This window comes from Notamacropus eugenii, chromosome 7, assembly GCF_028372415.1.
Source record: "Notamacropus eugenii isolate mMacEug1 chromosome 7, mMacEug1.pri_v2, whole genome shotgun sequence".
Classification (NCBI taxonomy): domain Eukaryota; kingdom Metazoa; phylum Chordata; class Mammalia; order Diprotodontia; family Macropodidae; genus Notamacropus; species Notamacropus eugenii.
The window spans coordinates 5,241,311-5,263,342 of record NC_092878.1 but is presented as its reverse complement, the minus strand read 5'-3'; the positions used below and the strand labels follow the sequence as shown (position 1 = coordinate 5,263,342).

Below are 22,032 nucleotides of genomic sequence, written 5' to 3'. Positions count from 1 at the left end.
AACATGAGTTGGAGAAGGAAATGGCAAATCACTCTGATATCTCTGCCAAGAAAACTCCAGATGGGGACATGACTGAACAACAATGAAGTTATTGAAGAAAGGAAGTTGAGGTGATAAAAATAGACTTAAGCCTGAAATCACTGATTAGCTGGGGTGGCTCTGCATTCCAAAGACCTCAGTAGCCTCATTGAGGTGCCTTCTGGAAAAGAAACCCTTATTCCTATCAAGTCTTAAGAGAAACAGACTAAAAAACACAAAACCTTATGAGAGATAAGCTAAGAGCTTTTTTCCCCCAGTCTGGTGATTAGACGCCTTAATTAGATGCCTTGCTTTTCTAAACAGGATAAAGCCAAAGGCCCCTGTACTTGAAGCTAATAGAACAGTGACAAAACTCACTTCTCCTCAGGCTACAGCAGAGAGAGGGTCCCCAAGCTAGCAAATCGTGGGGCCACCATGAGCCCTTTGGAACATGGCCAACCAGCAGCCATGAAAGAGCAGTGGGGAGCAATGGTCACCAGAAATTGCACACTGCTCCTCCCCCCACTCAATAGAGGGAGATTCTATACCCAGCAGAGACTGCATGAGATCAGTGGGGAGCAAGCAGGGAGACTTCATAGCATGGAACACCATCAGGGAGCAGGCAGAAGCACTGTAAGTGTGAGCTGCCTCTCTGTATGTGTGGCTTATCCATGTATGTTCTCCATATATGTGCCTTTTTGTGTGTGCAACCGCCCCCATCCCCTTCTTCCTCCCCTCCCAGCCCCTCCCCCCCACATTCCTTACAATGCAGGCCTTTACATCTCTGCTTCTCCATGAGGGTTCCCTACAGGTATCCATTCTTTCCACTTGATGGTGCATGTATTGTGGGATAGTTTGCCCTGGTTTATGGCAAGAAATGTTTTCTAACCATGCTATTTCATTACATTCCTTTGCTTGAAAATCACAGGTTCTTAACCTTTTGTGTGTGTGTGTGTGTGTGTGTGTGTGTGTGTGTGTGTGTGTGTGTGTGTGTGTGTGTGTCCTGGAACCCTTTGGCGGTCTGGTGAAGCCTATAATGTTTTTAAATGCATAAAGTACATAGATTACAAAGGAGACAGACTGTATTGAAATAGTTATAATTTAAGTTCATGGACCCTAGGTGAAAGAACCTCTGCAGTTAATACTGATTATGTCCTCTGACTAACCAGAAAGAAAAAAGGAAACCCATCAGAAGGGGCTTGTGAGTGAGTCATGCAGATCCATACAGGTCCTAGAATCTGAAGCAGTCATCTTTGAGTGGGGATAGATATCCCTTGTTGTCGAAAAGAGGAAACGCACTGTGACAGTCACTTGTGAGTGGGACATACCCCTGGCTGTTGCATGAAGAAAAGAAAAATGAGATCCCAAGAGATGAAGTAACACCCAGCGTCCAAGTGGAAAAGTCTAGATTCAAATCCATATCCATCGATTCAAAAATCCAACCCTCTTCATATTATGGCGTATAGTATGGTTCCCAATTCTGGGAAAGGCCAGAGGCCAGGCTCCTCCTTCTGTAAGCCATTCATCGCCTAATTTCTCTACTTTTTATCCCAACGCCTGCTTTAGTCTCCTGACCTGAGGGCGAATGGACCCAGTCAGTCAGCCAACCAGCATGGCCCCCCTAACAGCACCCTGGCCTGGCTGAGATGTACTGGGGGCAGGGCACTAGGCAGGAGACTTGCCTCACATGACAGATTAATCCTGTTTGACTCTCCTCCCATGGCACAGAGCATCCAAGGAGGAGGGAAATGGAGAAGCGAGCCGGGAGGTACTGCAGGAGGCTCGTGCTGCTAGGAATTCTCTGGGCCATGGCCCACCTGCCTCCCCACGGGGCTCCCTACCCACAACGGCTCCCCAGGGACACAGGTAGGCATCTCCACTGCTTTTGCTCCTGTCTTCCCTCTCAGCTTTGCCGGGGGCGGGGGGGGGGGGGGGTGAAATGCCTTCTCACTTGGCTCATTTCATTTCATGGTTTTCGGTGCATTTGTTCTAGTTCGATCAACTTAAAATAGAGGGAGCCTCAGAGATACCCCGGGAGAGGTTAATGGGGAACTGGAGGGAGGAGGGCAGCTAGTCTAGGTTGGGCTCTTACATACTTTCTTCAAAGTTCACCCACCTCGTTCATGCACCTGCAGACTTTCCCCCTTCCTACATGGGCCAGTTCTTTGTAGGGAGTAAATTCTGGTAGTTAAAGGGCAAAGTGTCAGCAGGGCCTGGAGGTAGATGGGACTCAGGAAGCCCTGTCTGCTTCTGGGGTGCCTTTTACACTGAGGATCAGAAGTAAAGAGGGTGGAGAGGTGAGGAAGGAAGGGGTGATTCCCTCCCTTTAATCCTACCCATCTCACTTGTTCCTTTTATAGAAGAGTCTTTGCCTGCCACAGTCCATGGACCAATCCAAATACAGACTCTAGTCCAATGATTGAGAGCTGGAAGATGACATAGAGGTCATTGAGTCCAAACCCCTCATCTTCTAGACAAGGAAACAGGCCCACACAAGGGAGATATGAGTGTGAGGAGTAGTAGCAGAGCTGCTTTCTAGGGTGATTTCCAACTTGAACACTATGCTCATAGCTCCATAGATCTCGAGAGACAGGGATCTCAGAAGCCATATGGTCCAACCCCCTCATTTTATAGGTGAGGAACTGTATTTTGGCTGAAGATAGGAATGCTGCATGTGACATCTGATTATCAGAGACAGAATTTTAATCCAGGTCCTTTGACTTCACAGCTAGTTGCGAAGAATCTTTAGAGATAACTAGTGTAGCCACCTCAGAGCCCAGTCTGAAGTATGACACGTTGTCCAGGATTACGGACAGAGCCATAAATAGGAAATTTTGTGCCTGGGGAAGGGAGGAGTGGAGAAGTTATGCAAAGCATGACCTTAGTTGAGCTGGAATGGGGGGAGCAGGGAGGAAGGAAAATAGCTGGTGGCCTAGCAGGTAACACGCTGGACCTCAGATGAGGAAGACCAGAGTCTGTGCCCTGCTTCTGATGTTTGCTGGGTGTTTTACCCAGCGCAAGACACAACATAACTCCGCTACCTCATTTGCAAGATGGTAATATGACAGTGTTCACCTCACAGGTTGTTGTAAGGATCAAATCAGGTGAATGAATGAAAAGCACTTATATTGTGCCAAGTTTTGTAAACCTTCAAGAGAATATAAACGTTAGCTGTGATTATTCTTAATAATAATAAAATGCACAACATAAATGAACATGTAAAATAAAGATCTAAACATTATAGACTGTAACTACATTTATAGGAGATCTTTAATAAAATATCATATTTAAAACAGCATCCAAGAGCGATATACTTATAATATATATTTTGTATGTAATGATATTTTATATAACACATTGTATATGGCGTATAATTATATATTTCTATGTGTCATATAAGTATATGTGATACAGACTATATATTTACATAATTTGTGCATAATTATATGTATATTCAAAAAACAGCATATATCATATAGTCACGCAATAGTTTGTATAATTATATGCAAATTAACATATATACATATTGATGTGATATTTGCATATGATTATATCATATATTATGTGATTCGTGTATTCTAGAACCATACATTTATACGCTTTGTGTGATATATTTACATAATATAAAAAGTACAGAATTCCATTATATCATCATCATGTATATAATATGTAGTTACTATTATGTTTATCATCGCTGTTGAGGCTGTTATTTCATCACTTTAGGGAACTCGCACTGGCGTAGACTGGCCGCTGTTTCGCAGCTTTGAGTCTCAAAGACTTGCCCAAGAGTCATGGCAGTGCCCGCCAAAGGCAGGTCTTCCAGACTCTGGGACTGGCTCTCTGTCCTTTATGAAACACTGCTTCTTGTCACTCTTCTTAACATCGGTCATTATGATCATAAATTTGGAATAAAGTTAGCATCATCTAGGGAAGAGAGAGATGACTGGCTTGAGGAAGGAAGCTCACGTTGCCTCTCCCAAATTCTTGGTGTGAGACCCTGGGAAAGTCATTGCCCTTTGAGTCCTGTCTTCCCCCATTAGGTTGTAGGCTCCTTGAGAGCAGGGACTACCTTTCTTTTTCGTATTTGCATTCCCGGTACTTAGCAGAGTGCCTGGTACATAGTAGGGGCTTAAATGGTGCTTACTGACAGACTGATGACCTCTAAGTGTGCACAGGAAACTCTCCTAAAAAAGAAGTTGTAGACCTATATTGAGAGGTGGGAAGGGGGGCTCCCAACCCAAGATTTCCCTATGTCAATGAAATCACAAGTCTGGTTTTAAAAAAATTATCACAGTAGCAAACGTATAATTATAACTCATTTACATAGTCCTTGAAGGATTCCAAAGTATTTTACAAATATTATTTCATTTGGCCCTAACAACAAGAACCCCAGGAGTTAGGTGTTATTAGTATTTTCATTTTACTTCCTGAGAAAGGTTAAAGGTTAAATAATTCACCTGGAATCACATGACTAGTCTGAGGCTAGATTTGAAGTCTTCCTGACTCCAAAGCCAGTGTTGTAGTAGTGACTGTTACCTAACTGCCTCTAGAAAATACATATCTACCTACCTACCTACTTACCTACCTACCTACCTATCTATCTATCTATCTATCTATCTATCTATCTATCTATCTATCTACCTACCTACCTACCTACCTATCTATCTATCTATCTATCTATCTATCTATCTGTGTCTGTCTGTCTGTTAATATAAAACAATATAATATAAAAATAAAAATGTATAAAATATAATATAAAAATATAACATGACGTGAGCATTGTTATATATAAGCAAAACTGAAAAAAATGCATTATTTTTACTTACAGTATCAAAATTATATCTCCATATTTTTTTATAAAAATTTCATTTAAAGGTTCAAAATATCTTTTCATAAGCTCATGAGTTGACACATACTATTCTTGTCTTTCGTTTTCCTCTCTTAGAAAACAACACCCAATGTGTCTTTGCTCCATCATCAGAATTTCCTGAAGGATTTTTTACCAAACAGGAGCAAATAGATGGAGGAATCATAATTTATTTCCTAATAATCCTTTACATGTTCATGGCCATATCGATCGTTTGTGATGAATACTTCCTACCTTCCCTGGAAGTCATCAGTGAATGTAAGTCGTGCGAAGTTCTTCTGTCTGGACTGAGTTAGGGTTCCCTCAGTCACTCATATCTTTGGACAATCTGATGAGGTCTCAGGATATAGCAGAGGTCAATAACATTTAAGATATGCTACTGAGCTTTCAGCCACTTGGACAAGTTATGGCTGCTTAGCTCAGCTAGCTATTGCAGCATCCTTCCTCAGCATACCCAGTGTCATGGATTCTATCTTCCCATGGACCAGTTAGCTGTGCTACCTTAAAGACAACCTGGAGTAAATGGGAGGAGCAAAGCACTGGACTCTATATAAAGGACATCTGGATTTTAACACTTCACTAGCCACAGGCCAAGTCTTTGGGTCTCAGTCTCTTCATCCATAAAATGGGGATAATAATACATCTACTCCCCACCTCAGGGCAGTGTTGTGAGGCTTACGTTAGAGTAGGTATATAAAGTGCTCGGCAAACTTGGGAACAAGATAAGTAGCAGCTATTCAGTGATCACAAACTGGCCAGAATTTTCTTACAAGCATGTCTTTGGGTATGAGGGAGACTAAGTGAGCATGAGAAGCTTGATAGATGGAAATCTGTTACGGTACTGGCATTTTAAAAAGCAAACTCACTTACAAGCATTGGCCATTTTTCTTTGACAACCTGTACCATTATTTTAACAAGAGTATCTATTTTAGTTATACTAAGGCTGTTAGGTTTGTAAAGTACCTTCCTTTCTCAACTGGTCCTTACAAATCATCCACATTTTACAGATGAGAAAACTGAGGCTGAGAAGTAGAATGACTTTCCCATGGTCACACAGTTAGTAAGTGAAAAAGCTGGGTGTCAAAAATAAGTCTTTTGAGTCTAAAACCAATCTTCTTTCCATTATACTACACAGTATCATAGCATGATGGATTTAGGGGTAACTGAATCAGGCTCCCTCATTTTACAGGTGATGTCCTGATATCCTGATGAAAATCCGATGAGAAGTTAACTAATTTGTCCAAGACCAAATAGCTAATAAGTGCGGAAAGCAAGATTCAGGTCCAGGTCTCCCTGACTAAAGTCCACCACTATATTTGCTATACCAATGGTTCTCAAAGTGTGGCTCAGAGACCTCTGGGGTTCTCTGAGAACTTTTCAGAGTCCATGTAATCAAATATATTTTCATAATAATACTAAGACATTTTAATATCTAATACAATAATTGATCAATACAACCCACATAAATTCTTTGAGAGATACAACTTGCACAAGTTCTTTGTGGGATCTCCAATAATGTTTAATAGTTTAAAGGGGTCCTGACACCAAAAATTTTCAGAGCTGCTTCAGTACGTCATTTTAACAAAACAAAAAAAGACTATTACGACTCCTTACTTAATGGAAACAACCCAGGAAGGTCCTTCTCCTGATCCTAGACAAAGAAAGAATAGATAAGCCTTTTGACAAGCAGTTTCTCAATTTTCAGTGAAATGGTTCAAAGTTAAAATATTAATCCAGAAATATTTATTGGATGCTGACTGTGGGCAAGCCTTTGTGCTCGAGGCACTGGGAAGAGCAGGTTCTTCCTCTTCCTGAAGAAGAAACAGCCAGTTCTCAGTTAATGTAAGTGGACTATGGTTTGAACCTCCTGGGGCTTCAGCTTTTTCATCTTTAAAAGTAGGGCCTTGGATAGAGAGCCTCTGGGGTCTGCTCTGGTTCAAGGATTCAAAAGGCTCTGGTTTTCAAGTGTGGAGCGCCACACAGAAGTCTTTGCTGCCATGTTATAGTCCCACTTCTACTACTGTCTTGGGACCTTCTTACAGGTTTTCCTTCTTGAATACTTTTCTACATTGTATATATGGCAAAGCCCTGTACCATTCCAAAAAGGGAGGGCTGCTGTCTTTGGAAGATAGCTTTAAAAAAGAGTAGTAACTTTCATCTCAGAAAATGAAGGCTGAGAGGGGGTATGATCAAAGTCTCTAAATCATGGTTGGGGGCAACAGAAAATTAAGGGGTCATCACAGAAAGGTAAGTTTAAGACAAATAAAATGAGATGCTATTTCGTTGTGAAATTCATTACCTTACTTGATCTCAAATCAATAAAGGCTACATAAACTTATTCCTCAAGATTTACGGAAAACTCCTCAAAAAGTCTCTTGTACTGCTCCTGCCCCTCCCTCTCTATAAGCACATACAGATTATTCTTGTCTTCCAAAACAAACTTTATCAATTTCAATTCCATCCCAATTCCACATGAGTAAGACTTTTGGGCCCTTAGGTGACCAGGAAGTTGTATGGGGTGAGGGGGGAGAGAGACAAAGAGAGACAGAGATAGAGAGAGAGAAAGAGAGAGGGACAGAGGGACAGAGAGAGAGCGAGACAGAGAGAGAGAGACAGAGAGAGAGAGACAGAGAGAGAGAGACAGAGAGAGAGTGAGAGAGAGAGAGAGAGAGAGAGAGAGAGAGAGAGAGAGAGAGAGAGAGGAGGGAGGAAGGGAGGGAGAGAGAAGAGACACCAATAAAGTCCCACGGGCAGTTTTGTTGCCTTTTAGAAAAAACTAATCACTGTTTTGAGGAAACGGAAATCCTGGTCCTAGAATTTTTAGCCATTCCTCAGTTGTTGGCCACTCACTGTGTCCACTGATCAATTGCTGGCCACTCATCTTATTTCCGGTTCTTTCCTACCACAAAACATGTTGTTTGAATATTAGTATATAATGGAATTCCTTTTTTTCTGATTATAATTAGAAATTATAATTCTCATTCCACAATGCTATCTTAAATCTTTTAAAGACTTTAGAAATTCATTGTTTTAAGAAAAAAACATTAATTTTAAAAATCTAATATAAATGTTTTTAATTTAAAGGGAGAGATATTTAGACTCGTCTGCTTAGTGATGGCTCCATGTTTTCTAGGATGGAATGCAGATTCTAACTCTAAGGTGAATTGGCTACACACTGATAAAATTAGGAGGGAGTAGGTGTGGATAACATTTGGATAGCTTAGAGTCTGGATGAATTATTTGCTTATTGATCCTTGTGAAATTCTCAAAAGATAAGCCTTTCTGGAGAACAGAGCCTAAGAGTGGCATGTCCTCCCTGCGGTGAGGACACTCATCCTCCACTTAAGAGGTTCTCTCATCTCCTTTCTTTTCTATCCTTTCTCTTTCAGTTTGATTGAGATTCCCTTAGACCACCTCTAGTTTTACACAGGGCACAGGGAGCTCTCAGTGCACTAATTAATTGAGCTGAAAGGGTCAGTAGGTACAGAATACAGTCTAATGGGGTAGGGGTGGGCTTGGAAGGCAATGTAAGGGGCAGAGAGGGAAAGGCTAGTGATGAAGAGTCAGGCTGGGTCTTCAACTGAGCCAAGAGAGCAAGCAGGGAGCCTAGGGGTGGAAAATACTGTATGTATATGTATGTATGTGTGTATATATATATATATATGTATATGTACATATGTGTATAAATAATATAGGAGGATGCACCAAATACTATTGAACAAACAACGTAAAAATACTTATAATGTTACTTTCACTTTAACAAATTGGGAAATGGTTCAAGTTCAAGTGAAAGTCCATGACAATTCTAATAACGGTTAGATTTGGAGGTGGGGGAGTCTTTTCCCTTTGCATTCATGACTCTTAGATTCTGATGCCTATGATGGTTCAGACGAACAAATTTATAAAATCCAACTGCCAAGTGATGAAACTGGACAGGAATGGTCTTAAGAGGCAGCTGACAAATCACGTAAGAAAACACATTTCACTGCTTTATAATCACATCTTGCATTTTTATCTGTGTTTGCCCTACAAACAGCATTCCCATCCTTGATCACCAGGTTTTACTCCACGTGGCTTTTGGCTAGTTCCCAAATTCAACACGTCTAAAATCATAATTGGTTACTGTATTCATCAGTTATTAAGTCCTTCAGAGTTTCTTTATGTTTTTAGTTATTGCATAAATCGTTCTCCGAGTTCTGTTTACTTCTCTCCACATTAATTCATACAAGCCTTCCTAAGTTTCTCTGAATCTATCTGTCTCATCATTTCTTATGGCCTTACATTTGTATACCATAATTCATTCCGCCCCCTCCAACCGATGGGTATGTTCTTTGTTTTCAGTTCTTTCCTACAATAAAAACTGCTGCTATACACAATTTTATTCATAAGTTTCCTTTCCTTCTGTCTTTTTAAAAACCTTTTTAGGGTATATAAGCCTAGTTATGGTATTACTGGTTGAAGGGCATGTACAGTTTAGTGACCTTGGGTGTATAGTTACAAACTGCTTTCCAAAATGTTTTCACAGCTCCATCAAAACCCTCCCCAAACCCCTCCAACAAGTGCCATTTTTCTCTTTTATCATCCTTTTATATCTGATAGCAAAATGCGTTTATTTGGTCTCCTATTTTCAGAATCATTTTCAATTTGTATTTCCGTCACTCATGATTTGGAATTTTTTTATATGGTTGTTCTCAGATTCCTTTTCTGCTTCTGAAAAGTTTTGAAAGGGTAACATCTTTTTTTAAAATTGAATTGTTTAATTATAATGACAAAATTTTGTCCCTCTGAAGAGATAAGAAAATATACTTTCCTCCCTTATTTGCAAGGTTTGAGGATTATAGATATGAAACATTGTATAGACTGGTAGACTCAGATGATATGTGGGTTAGCTTTGTTAAATTATTTTTTTCTCTTTCTTTTTTAGTTTTTATTATAAGGGATGGATCTTTGAATTGAGAAAAGGGAAAGAATGTATTTGGAAAAGAAAATGATACAAAAAAATCGATAGGATTTTGAAAATAGGTGTGTGCCATAAACACTGTTTGGGTTCTTTTAACATCTCTACATAGATAACTTTCTCTGTCTCTGTCTGTTTGTCTCTCCCTCTCTCACTGTACCACCTGCTTACATTTTTAAAATGGATATCCCATAGGTATCTCCGACTCAACATGTCCTAAACAGAACTAATTACCTCCTGTTCCTACCTCTCTCCCCAAATCCCCTATTTTTGCTGAGGGCACCACCATCCTTCTAGCCACCAGGGTTTGCAACCTCAGAGTTTCCCTTGCATCTTTTTACTCTCCTTTACCCTAATATTCAATCAAAAGAAAAAAAAAACATTTATCATTTTTACCTTTACAATATCTCCTGAATCTGCCCCCTTCTCACATGACCACTGATTGCCCCAGCTCAGGATCTCATCAGAACTATTGAAATAATCCTCTCATTATATTCCTTACCTGAAATGTCTCCCTTCCCCAATCCATAATCCATGCTGCTGCTGAAGTGATTTTTCTTAAGCACAGATCAGACCATGTAATTCCTTTACTCAATAAATAACACTGGCTACCTGTTGCCTCTAGGATCAAATATGAACTACTATCATCCAGTCTCATTATTACACAACACTCAGCTTCATCAGGTTCTTGCAGTTTGGGAGCCCATCAAATCAGCCTTTTCTCTGTTCCTCACATATGGCAATTCCATCTCCTGCATTCCATACATTTTTACCAATTATCCCTCATGCCTTCAATGCTCTCCCTCCTCACCTCTACCTCACAGGATTCCTCTCCTACTTCAAGATGCAACTCAAGCACCATCTTTAACATGAAATCTTTCCTGCTTTCCTGACTACTGGTAACCTCCCTCCCTGACTATCCTGCATTTATTCTGTTTATACTTACATGTGTATATGTTTTCTCCTCTAAATAAAAGTACCTTTAAAAAATTTTGTTTTCAATTAAAAAAATTTTTTTTCTTTGCTCTATAAACCTTTGTTACAAATATATACAGCCAAGAAAAATAAATCCCTACATTGGCTATATCTGAAAATGTACATCATATTTTAGGTCTGTGGTCCATCATCTTTACTAGTATGTAGGTAGCATGCTCCATCACCAGTTCCCTACAATCATGGTCAACCACTGCATTCATCAGAGTTTTTCATCCTTTTAAAGTTATTTTTCTTTATAATGCCATTATTATAGAAATTGTTTTCCTGGTTCTTCTCATTTCTCTTTGATTCAGTTCACATTGTCTTCCCAGATTTCTCTGAAACCATCCCTACCACCATTTTTTATGGTACAGTAATATTCCATTGCAAGGGGTGGTATCTTTTGAATATCTATCTATTGTGGAATAGTTCTCACCCTTCTATATTTGTACCCATTCCCTATGTATGTGTATATAAGATATTAAACAGAGATTTGCTACAAAGATTTTTTTCAAGTTTTAATTCTAATTGCATTTTGTGTAAAATCTTTGCAATTTTGTGTAATTATAATTGCGTTATCTTCCATGATCATCTGTATCCCTTTAGTTAAGAATTCTTTCCCATACATCCACAGTTGTGAAAGCTATCACTTTCTCTTCTCTCGTTTATGATATGATCTTTTATATTTGTCCTGTACACATCTGGAATTAATTGTTGCGAGTGGTGTGAGATACTGTTCTAAAACCTAATTTCTGGCAGACTGCTTTCCAGTTTCCCCAGCATTTTATCTGAATAGTATTTTCCCCACTAATTGGTATCTTTGGGTTTATTTGGTTCTATAGTACTTTGTTCGATTGCTTCTCAATTATTTCCCTAACCCTAAATCAATTTATCTGTTTTAAAACCGGCACTAAATAGTTTGAATGATTATTGCCTCATAGAATCATTGGAGATTCAGCAGCTTCACAGCACAGCAGTTAGAACACCATGCTTGGAGCCTCTGATACTTACTGGTTGTTTAACCCTGGGCAAGTCCCTTAACCACTATTTGCCTCAGTTTCCTCATCTGTAAAATAAGATTAATAGCACCAACCTCCCAAGGTTATTGCGAGGCTCCAAAGAGATATTTGTTAAAGTGCTTAGCACATCACCTGGCACATGGCAGAGGCTAAATAAAAATGTTAGCCACTATCACTGTTCTTCAGTGCTATGAAGCCTCCTTCCTTTCTGTTCCCATAGCACTATGCATAGTTGGCGTGTGTGTGTGTGTGTGTGTGTGTGTGTGTGTGCGCAGAGGGGAGGGGGTTGGAACCTGAGCTGAGCTTTCATTGGTGTAGGGAACGCTCAATGAAAAAACTCCCTCAATTATTGAGATTGGACTCTACTCCACAATTTAGTTTTCAAGTCTCCTGGAGCACTGAGAAATTAATTTGCACGGGGTCACACAGTACGTCAGAGGCAGCACTTGGCCCCAGATTGCTCGAACTCTGAAGCTGGTTCTCTGCCTTTTAGCTGGTGACCTAATTTTATAATTAGATGGCTCTGTCATCTCATAGATGTGGGGGCTATAAACCACAAACTATTGTGGCTTTAAAGAATAATCTGGACATATCAAACCCTAAGTCAAACGAGCATTTCCATATACAAAGTAAAGCAGAGGGGATTAGACATGGAAATGTGAGTCTATTACATACAGCTTGCTTTTCCTTTGAATAGAATAAATTCAACGTGTATCTTTCAAAACTGTCCTGCTTGTTTTTTTCCTTCTGTTTTCTTTTGCACACTTAAAAATAGTTCTATAGCCCTCTTTTTTGTGTGATCAGTTCTCCCCTATCTCCGAAGTCACCTCCCTACAAACAGAAAGAAAAAAGGAAATCTTTGTAACAAATAGGCACATTCCAAAAATGTATGCCTCATTTTACATTCTGAGTCCATCACTTCTGGGTCAACATCACCCCTGCCTCTTCAGACGTGATGATTCTCTTTTGTATTTGTCTATAAATACTCCATACAGAACCTACCCAATATACTGAAAGGAAAAGAACTTTCTCCAGTTCTTTTAATATTTTGTGGACGCTAGCACAACACTCAGCTGGGCATCTATCCTCCCTCATTCTCTCTTTTCCAACTCTTATTTTCCACCACTGCTCACAATACAGAATAATATCTTAACTTTTTTGAAGAAGGAAATGGCAAATCACTTCAGTATCTTTGCCAGGAAAACCCCAAATGGGATCATGAAGAGTTGGACACGACCAGCACTTCTTTAGGTGTTACAATGGCTGAGAACGTTGGTCTGAGAAAGGCCAAACTCCAGATTCTGCCTCAAGCACTCTAGCTGGGTGACTTGTCAGCTGTCTGATAAATCTCTCTTAGCTTTGGTTGGCTCATCTGTAAAATGGGGATAAAGAAATCTACCTGCCTCCCACGCTTGTTTTAAATGAGACAATGCTATGTAGATTTTTACATGCCTTGAAGTACTGCATGTCCATTATTCTTCTCAGCCTGATAGGCAAAGGCTTCCCTAATTTGTGGATGTACTCTACACTGCAGTCATACTGGGTTATTCATTATTCCCTTTCTCATTGTTGCTGTGTTAAGGGTTATGCTGTTTCCTCCCAGGTTCATACTGCCTCCAAACTCTACCAGAGAATTCAGAGCTACTACTCATTGAGAACCTGACTCTATTAGCGTATTTTCTCAGCCTTTTAAAAGCACAGCATAGTTATCTTTTCTAGCAGTCTTTCTCTTCTCATTTCAAGGTTTGATTTTTTGATCTGAACAAATGGAAAGGCTGAAAAATATCTAAAGAGATACACTTAAAGCTCTAATCTTATTACTACTTATTACTGCTAATGAAATAACATGCAAGTGGGAAACTGTATACATCCATACTTGAAATGGATAAAAAGTGGAACCTGAAAATGGAAACGAAAACTGACAGCCACTTGAAAGAATATATTCATTTTGCCTATTTGCCCATTTTAAATTTTTTCCCCCAGGTCTTTTTATTACTAGAGCAAAATAATTTTTTAGAAAAAACAATAGCTCAGTAGCTTAAGACAACACATTAAGCTTAGAATACACTCAGTTCTCAATCTCTCTTGGTTAATCTAATAGGGTTAATAACTTGCTCTCAATACAACACTTGGACTGGGCATGCTAAAAGAAGAAATAACCATTCATTGTTTTAACATTCAGATTTATAAATATACTATCTCACACAATAAGATCATGTAAGCAGTGTGGAGCCAATATGGGCCTTGCACCCATATTTTCTGAATCCAAGTTGGACACAAATGCCCTTCTACTTCATTGCCTCCTATAATTCTCAGGCTCTAACCAGGGCCTTTGTCTCCTCCTCCCTTTCTGCAATATTCAACAAATGATCTTCAAAAAAACATAAATAAACCTCACAATTTTATAACACTTGAAGGTTTGTGAAGCCTTTTTGTCTCCTAAGAGCCCTGGAAAGGTAGTCAGGGCATGACTGTCACCCCCCCTCCCCCTTTACAAATTAGAAAAGAGCTTTCAGAGATGTGAAGAAAACTGCTTCAGGGTCACAATCAATCACCGTAGGGGTGGAACTCCAACCTCGGTCTCGTTCCAGCTCCCAAGGCCATAAGACCAGGGGTTCTTCACCTGACACAGACTCAGGAGGTCTGTGAATTCCGATGGGAAACACTCTATTTTTTACTCTATGATTACTTCTACTCTTTAGTCTATTACTGTATTTGCTCTATACACTCTATTATTTGTATCTCTTACATTCACTAACCTCTGACTGGAATTTAGTATATCTCTGAATTATTTTAAAAAATTTAGAGAGTCCATAGGCTTCACCCTCCTTCCAAACAGGGTCCATAATACCAAAAATAGAACATCCTGAAATAAAGCAGTATTTCCTCTTTTCACTTCATTACTCCCTAAGGTCCATTTTCTAACTGATTCAGTAATTAATAAATCCCTACAGGAGGCAGTGGGGAGTTGCTTCTTTGGCTACGAAGTCGTGTTCATCTTGTTTCCCTGTTACTTCATGTGTCTGCAGGTCTTGGGTTGTCTCAAGATGTCGCAGGAGCCACTTTCATGGCAGCAGGAAGCTCAGCCCCTGAATTGGTCACTGCTTTTTTAGGTAAATCCAATTTGTTTTACCTTGCTGCTCCAAATGAATCATTTGGGTCTTAGAAATGTTTCCCTTTCTTTCAAATTCAGCTACTAACTCAGCTACCATATTGCTTCTAGGGGTGTTTGTCACCAAGGGAGATATTGGAATTAGCACCATCCTTGGATCTGCCATTTATAATCTCCTCGGCATCTGTGCAGCTTGTGGGCTTCTCTCTAATGTGGTATGGAAGGAAATTATCAGTAATAGCACAACGGATCATCTTTTCAAAAAAGAAATTATAAACTTTTTAAGATGCAGGGACAAAGTCACTTAATGAGTACAATCAAATTTATTACTTAGCAGTAAAAGAACATATCAATTAACTCATCAAGAGCTTCAGTCCAATTTATGAAAATCAGTGTGGGTAGCAAAATATAGTTTTCTTTACAATTTCTATATTGGAATAATTTTTTCAGAGTTAACATTTAACCATAAATATATAAACCGTTTTAAAAAACAGAATGGGCATAATATCTGAAGAAAAAAGTTGCTATTATAATGGAAACAATAAATTAATTTGTTTTTACATTACAGGTTTCAAAGATATCTTGTTGGCCCATGTTTAGAGATTGTGTGGCATATGCAATCAGTATAGCAGCAGTTCTTGGCATAATATTTGACAATCAAGTTTATTGGTAAGACAACAAAAACCACTAAAAGTTATGGTCAAGGGAGTCAGTGGACAGAGACCCTGCCAAACAAAAACAGCTCTTTAATATTCTGAAATATTATTCTCCATATTGCCTCTCAATGTTCTGTGCTCAGGGTCATCTCACTATTCTCTTCCTGACCCAACGTGGTGCCCAAGAGCTGTTCCTCTTGCTTCATTTCCTGTCCACTCACAAAAGTCTTTATTTTTCCCTCTGCAGTCATTCATATTCTCTTTATGCGCCCCCGTCAGGGGCATGTGGAGAGTAGGAAAAGTCCTATGGCCAATTGAAGCACAACTTTTATCACAATTAAATTTAATCAGGGAAGTGGGTGAAAAATGAATCTCTGTACCTCAATACTTAAAGCATCTTTTTTTCTCTCTACTATCTGCCTCTGGGTGACTTCGTACTCCCATGGGTCTCTCTCCTGAGTTCTAGTCCTGTATCCTTAGCTGCCAACTGGACATCTCAAATCTCAAGTCCTGTAGGCAATTTAAAAATTGACATGTTCAAAACAGAACCCATTTCCCTCCTTGCTTTTCTCCCCCAGAAAAAAACCCCACCCTACTTCTAAACTTAGGTATTTTTGTCAAAGGTACCATCGTTTTTCTAACCTCATAGCTTCATAACCTCAGCATTACCCTCATTTCCTCATGCTATGTCAATCCATGTATCTAATCACTTGTCCCATCTGGCCATTCCTATCTCCATCTACTCAAAGAGCCAACACCTTAGCTCAAACTCAGCACCTCTCACCTAGACAGAATATCATCATAGCTTCCTAATCAGTCCCCTCCCTGACATAATGATCTGACCCTGTGACTCCATTACTTAATAAATTCTAGTAGCTCGTTATTGCCTGTAGGATAAAATTTAAACTCCTTTTCTTTTAACCCTTGGCAATCTGGTCCTAGGCCATTTTTTCAGCCCCAATCAATGTGCCCTTTTGTTTCCCACACACAGCACACTCCATCTCCCATGTCTGTGCCTTTGCACCATCCAATCCTTGCTCCTCACTTTGGTCTCCCTTCCTTCAGGACATATTAAAGCACCACCTTCTACCACGAAGCCTTTCTTGGTTTTCTGAATGGATCTGAAATCCTAACTTTTCCGAACCCTCTCATTTCCTAGCTTACATTTACTTTGCATTTATTCTCATACAGACATGTTGTCTCCCCAGCTCCTTGGAAGCAGGGATTCTTTTTTTTTTTGTATTTGTATCTCTAATGCCTAGTACGGTGTTTGATACAAAGTTTCCCCTAATTTACTAGTACTTGTGACATATTCATTTTAATATATTTCCAGATATTACCACATTTTGCTTACAGAAAAAACACAATTTCAAAAAAACCCAAAAATGGGTTATTTCTTGAATGTCATCAATTATATCATTAAACTAATTATTTAAATAATGTACAAATAAGCCACAACCTTCTTTGCTCCCTAGGTATGAAGGAGCTGCGCTGCTTTTGATATATGGAGTGTATATTTTGGTGCTGTGTTTTGACATTAAAATTAATCAATACATCATGAAGAAATGCAGTCCCTGTTGTACCTGTTTCGCTAAAGCTATCGAAGGGCAAGCTGAAGAGTCGTTGATGGGGTGGGAAGATCAACCTCTCCTCTGTCAACGATCAAGAACTGACAGCGGAATATTTCATGATGACTCTGATTACTCACAGTTGTCGACAAATTTGCAAGGATTTCATGAAGTTTCTGAAGGTAAGAGGTGCCCTCCCACCTCTTCATCCCCCATCAATCTTGCTACCCTATTTACTGGATAAGCTTATGTAATCTGAATGGGCTATTTATATTTTCACATTAAATGACCAAGTTCATTAGCAGATTTTCGTTGGTAATGTATAATCTAAGGCACAAGATTGGTTACTCAAAGAAACCATTTTGTCAATATGCTAACAAATATGAATTATAGTTCTATTCCCCCCTAGTCATCTTTGGAACTACTTACAGAGTCAATTGACAGAGTTGAATTTAAAGCTGAATAATAAGATGCAGCTGAGAACTGATCTCTTATGCTATGGGGACCATATTCCCTGCTCTTAAAGAGTTTAAAATCTAGCAGAAGAGATGACAAGTACACCATCAGATGAAGAATATTTTAAAAGAAGGGACACAAAATGCAATACAAATTTAGAGATCATATGTTTGCATGGGAATCCTGGAAGGTTTCAGGAAAGCAGTGTCATTTGAGCTGGGTGAGAAAGATCCTCAAGTTAATCCTCAAGTTAAGTTCCCACTTACAGGTGGGGAAGCGTGAAATATGTTCATGGGATACACAGTCACTTAGGTCGGGTGGAATATGGAGTACACAGAAGCAAAGACTAAGAAATAAGAAATAAAAGCGATATGAAAGTAGAGCGTAGAGGGGCACTAGACTACTAGACTGAGGCTGACCTTAATCTTGTAGCTTGGGGATTTCATAGGAGGTTTATGATTAGATAAATGATATGCTCAGCAACTGTTTTAGAATGGATGAGAGCATGAAGAACAATTAGGGGGTTAATGAAGGTCTGAATTAAAATGCCAATGCTAGAAAGGAAAGGAGTCAATAGATTTCACAAGTTTGCAGGGAAAAATCAGAACGTGGTCAAATATATGGGTGAGGCAAGACGCTTCAGTTCCTGTGATTCATGTATGAGATTAGGTATCAAGAACTAGATTCCAAGTTTAACTTTAATTTTTAAAACGTGAAAGTGGAAAAAACATGTCTAAGAACCTATGAAATGCTCTAAGTTCTTATATGAATACCTTATTACAGGACCAAGACCATAGGCTAAACTTTTAAAAAACTCCAAACTAGGGAAAGTCCCTCCAAAATATGGTTTTGCGTTTTGAGGCTTATCACCTGTTTCAGTTATTTTGGAATCTAATAAAAATGAAGCATACCGTAGCACTTCTTTGGGAGGGAGTAAGGTATAAAGTCCTACTTTACTGGAATAAATAGGATACACTATCATGTCACTACACTATATTGGAGCTGACTGAGTAGTTCATGTAGAACGTCATCATATTGAAAATTAATGAAAATGAGCTTTGTTTTTGGACGGGAATGGGAGTGGAACCAAGACCTGTGATGTCCCTAAATGCTAAAATTCTTTCCAGTACAGATTGGAAATCTGTCTATAATTAAGCAGAGCTAAGTGCTAAACCATTTGAACATTTCCTTTGCAGCAGATCCTCCAAGTGTTTTCAGCATGCCTGAGGCTGACTTGAAAAGAATTTTTTGGGTGCTAACCCTGCCTATTGTTACACTACTTTTCCTAACTACACCAGATTGCAGAAGAAAGTTTTGGAAAAACTGCTTCATGATAACCTTTCTCATGGCTGCAATATGGATTTCTGCATTTACTTACATTCTTGTTTGGATGGTCACAATTACTGGTACGTATCCTGAGTAAACAATTCAGACTTAAACATGAGAGTTGAAGGAGATCTTACAGAACATCTACATTCATCTATAGATGAGGACACTGAAACACAGATCATTTAGACATGGGTGATTCTATCCAAGGCTATCTAACTCTGCTAAGTTATAGCTCCATTTAATGTAAGAACAAAGACTTTATGTTCATAAAAAGTAGCTTAGTGAAGTGTTTACTTCTTCAGCAAGGATAAAGTTTAAGGTAATTTACTAGGATTTATAACTAAATGTTAATAACAGTTTGAATTCATTTTCTACACTATTATTAAGGAGATGGCAGTGTGTTGAGAAATGTTAGCTTTCTCCAAGATTACAAAGGGTTTAGGCCAGTTTAGCAGTTCATTATTTTAGAGCTGCCAATATTCAGGGCAAAAAAAATCTATCAAGTATGCCATATCAGAGTCCCCAAACTCACAAACATTAAGAACTAAGAGTAACTTTACTAAAATACAAAATGAACGTGTGAAAGATAGAGATGAAAAATGAGTGAACAAATTGATTCCAGTATAAACATATGAGCTTCCAATAAACAAACTGCATTTCTAGTTAAACTGTTTTAATTGGCATCATACACAAGAAAAAGTGGTTCTAAAGCAAGTTTTCATTCACAGTAACACAGAAGAAGCAATTCTTACAGAAACTACTTCCTTCCAGCTCCTTTCCTAAAACTATTACATTTCTGAAAAACTAATCATCAGCTAACATCAAAATTTACAGGAATATAAAAAAATTTGGACCTTGCATTAGGAAGACTTTAATAGAGCCCTATTTCTTCTCTGTTAGGGAGTTTACATGCTTTCCAAAAGAGCACATTACGTAGAGTTCATTATCTAATATGACTTTTTTAAAAACTAATTTTAAAACTGCTTAAATAACAAAAGAATTCTATTTATGTAGCTCAGAAACAACTGTCCAGAATTCTTGGCTGAAACTACGATGCCAAAATTATCTCAAGAAAAAAAGTGGTTTTCATAGGGTGTTTATTTTTAAAGGCTAGAACCTCCGATTAAAATAAAGGTCTCTAATAAAGAATGCCATCCACAACTTCCGTCAGGGTACAAGGAAGGTGAATCCCTCAGCAGTAGAATTCCAGCTGACAAACGTCCCAAACAGTGCCATCTAAGAGTCCATAGATTCCCGAGCTCTCTGTTAAACAGTACTGCTGAAAATAAGACTAAGCACAAAGTAGTGTTGCAACTTCAATAGCTTTGTCCAGGGAAAAGTTTCTTTACAAAATAGTTAATGAACTAAAATCACCATCAGTTTTTTCACTTATCAGTATCTTGTCACCTATAGGAGAAACACTGGAAATTCCAGATACAGTAATGGGCCTTACGTTATTAGCAGCAGGAACAAGCATACCAGACACTGTTGCAAGCGTGCTGGTTGCGAGAAAAGGTAAGAACTGGTTCAGGTTTTTATGTCCACTCCTTAAACCGGCTCATATACACAGGGAAAAGACATTCGCAAAAATAGTTCACTTCCTCAATCTACTTCACAAAGAAAAAAGTGACAATTTTAGCAGCTTGCGTTCACTAAACCTGAATTGTAAAGAATTAAATTCACCTGAAAAACGTATTAAAGCTTAAACACGCTAAATGAGAATTAAAAACAAGTAATCTACAGTCAATGAAAACGGTTTAATAAATACAGAATGACTATTTCATAAATAAATGTTAGGTCTTTAAATCCCAACTAAAGACAAACGGACAGACACAAATTCGGGAAGAATTCTGCTCTAAAACAGGTGGTTCGAAACAGAAAAAAGGGATCCAGTGTAAGTGCTGAAGCGGCTCATTAACAAAGTGTTAACTTAACGTGCACATCTCACAACATGTTCTTTCCTTTCGCAGGCAGAGGAGACATGGCTCTGTCTAACATCATAGGATCCAACGTGTTCGACATGCTGTGTTTAGGGGCTCCCTGGTTCCTTCAGACTGCACTCACAAACACGCTGGCTCCTGTCACGGTCAACAGCAGCGGGCTCACTTATACAGCTATTTCTCTCATTCTTTCCATTGCTTTTCTTTTTCTAGCTGTTCACCTGAATGGCTGGAAACTAGACAGGAAGCTGGGGGTAGTTTGTCTAGTAACGTACTTGGTGCTTGCTACATTGTCAGTTCTATACGAACTTGGAATTATAGGAAACAACAGGACAAGGGGTTGTGGGGACTGATCTTTGCTAGTGTGATGCTGAGACAGAGGTAAGGGGGTGTGGGGGTCGGGAGCAGGGAGCAAGCCATTTCATTTCATCAAATAAAAAATATCCCAAACTCCCTCTAGGCTGAAAAACTTATTTACAGTAATTCTGCACCATGGCATAAAACTCATTTTAAACAAACAAAATCACAACCTAATTTATCTGAGCCCTTTCTTTTCAAGTTAAAGTATGACTAAAATGTATATAGAAAACTGAAGTTCTGGTAAAACATCTATTTTTTTACATTACAATAAAGTAGGTACAAGCTGGGGAAATTTGAACACTAAACAAATCCCACTATGCAGTACTGAAAGTAACAATGGGGAAATGGCTTATCTCATTAAAAACAGTATAACCATTCATTTAAACTGAATGACCAGAGCCACTGTCTTTAAAAACGAAAACTCAAGTTTGTTAGCAAGAATTACAGTATATTTTAACACTATACTGTTAAAGGCTGGTGGGATTAAAAAGTTCATTTTTACAGCTTCTTTAAGCATACGGTATTACTAAAATGACTTGACTAGGCTAGAGAAGCTAAACATATGGAGGAATGTTCTGAATGTGGGTTGACATTACGCGTTACGATCCAGGCGCACGTCAATTTCTCTGCCACTGATTTTAATGCCGTTCATTACTCTACAGGCCTTTTCAGCTGATTCTGGGGAGTCAAATCGGACTGTTCCACAGCCTTTTGACTTTCCATTCTCCATTTTTATTTCAGCAAACATTACATGACCTGTGAAAGCAAAAATACG

At 38.8% G+C, this 22,032-nt stretch overlaps 2 protein-coding genes across 6 annotated transcripts in view; one reads left to right on the top strand and one right to left on the bottom strand.

Annotated features, from left to right (window-relative positions):
• Positions 1-1,744: 1,744 nt before the first annotated feature.
• On the top strand, positions 1,745-21,630 carry SLC24A5 (solute carrier family 24 member 5). The gene is made up of 9 exons (XM_072623240.1): positions 1,745-1,884; positions 4,964-5,143; positions 14,866-14,949; positions 15,060-15,163; positions 15,517-15,617; positions 17,080-17,354; positions 18,825-19,034; positions 20,371-20,472; positions 20,928-21,630. The coding sequence occupies exons 1-9, from the start codon at positions 1,767-1,769 to the stop codon at positions 21,248-21,250; spliced, it is 1,497 nt and encodes a 498-aa protein (XP_072479341.1). The 5' UTR covers positions 1,745-1,766; the 3' UTR covers positions 21,251-21,630.
• Positions 20,696-22,032, bottom strand: part of MYEF2 (myelin expression factor 2) — a 39,903-nt gene continuing 38,566 nt past the window's right edge. For all 5 annotated transcript variants that reach the window (XM_072623239.1, XM_072623238.1, XM_072623237.1 and 2 more), the window contains one exon: positions 20,696-22,013. In XM_072623239.1, coding sequence (XP_072479340.1) covers positions 21,850-22,013 — 164 coding nt within the window. In that variant the 3' untranslated portion in view covers positions 20,696-21,849. The remainder of the gene's footprint in view (positions 22,014-22,032) is intronic.

What these genes read in the sequence shown, in the direction of transcription:
- SLC24A5 (XM_072623240.1), top strand. Translation starts at nt 1,767, where the DNA reads ATGGAGAAGCGAGCCGGGAGGTACTGCAGGAGGCTCGTGCTGCTAGGA. An exon ending in ATTGGTCACTGCTTTTTTAG is followed by an intron (nt 14,950 to 15,059) that starts GTAAATCCAATT and finishes TATTGCTTCTAG; the next exon opens with GGGTGTTTGTCACCAAGGGA. An exon ending in TTTGACAATCAAGTTTATTG is followed by an intron (nt 15,618 to 17,079) that starts GTAAGACAACAA and finishes TTTGCTCCCTAG; the next exon opens with GTATGAAGGAGCTGCGCTGC.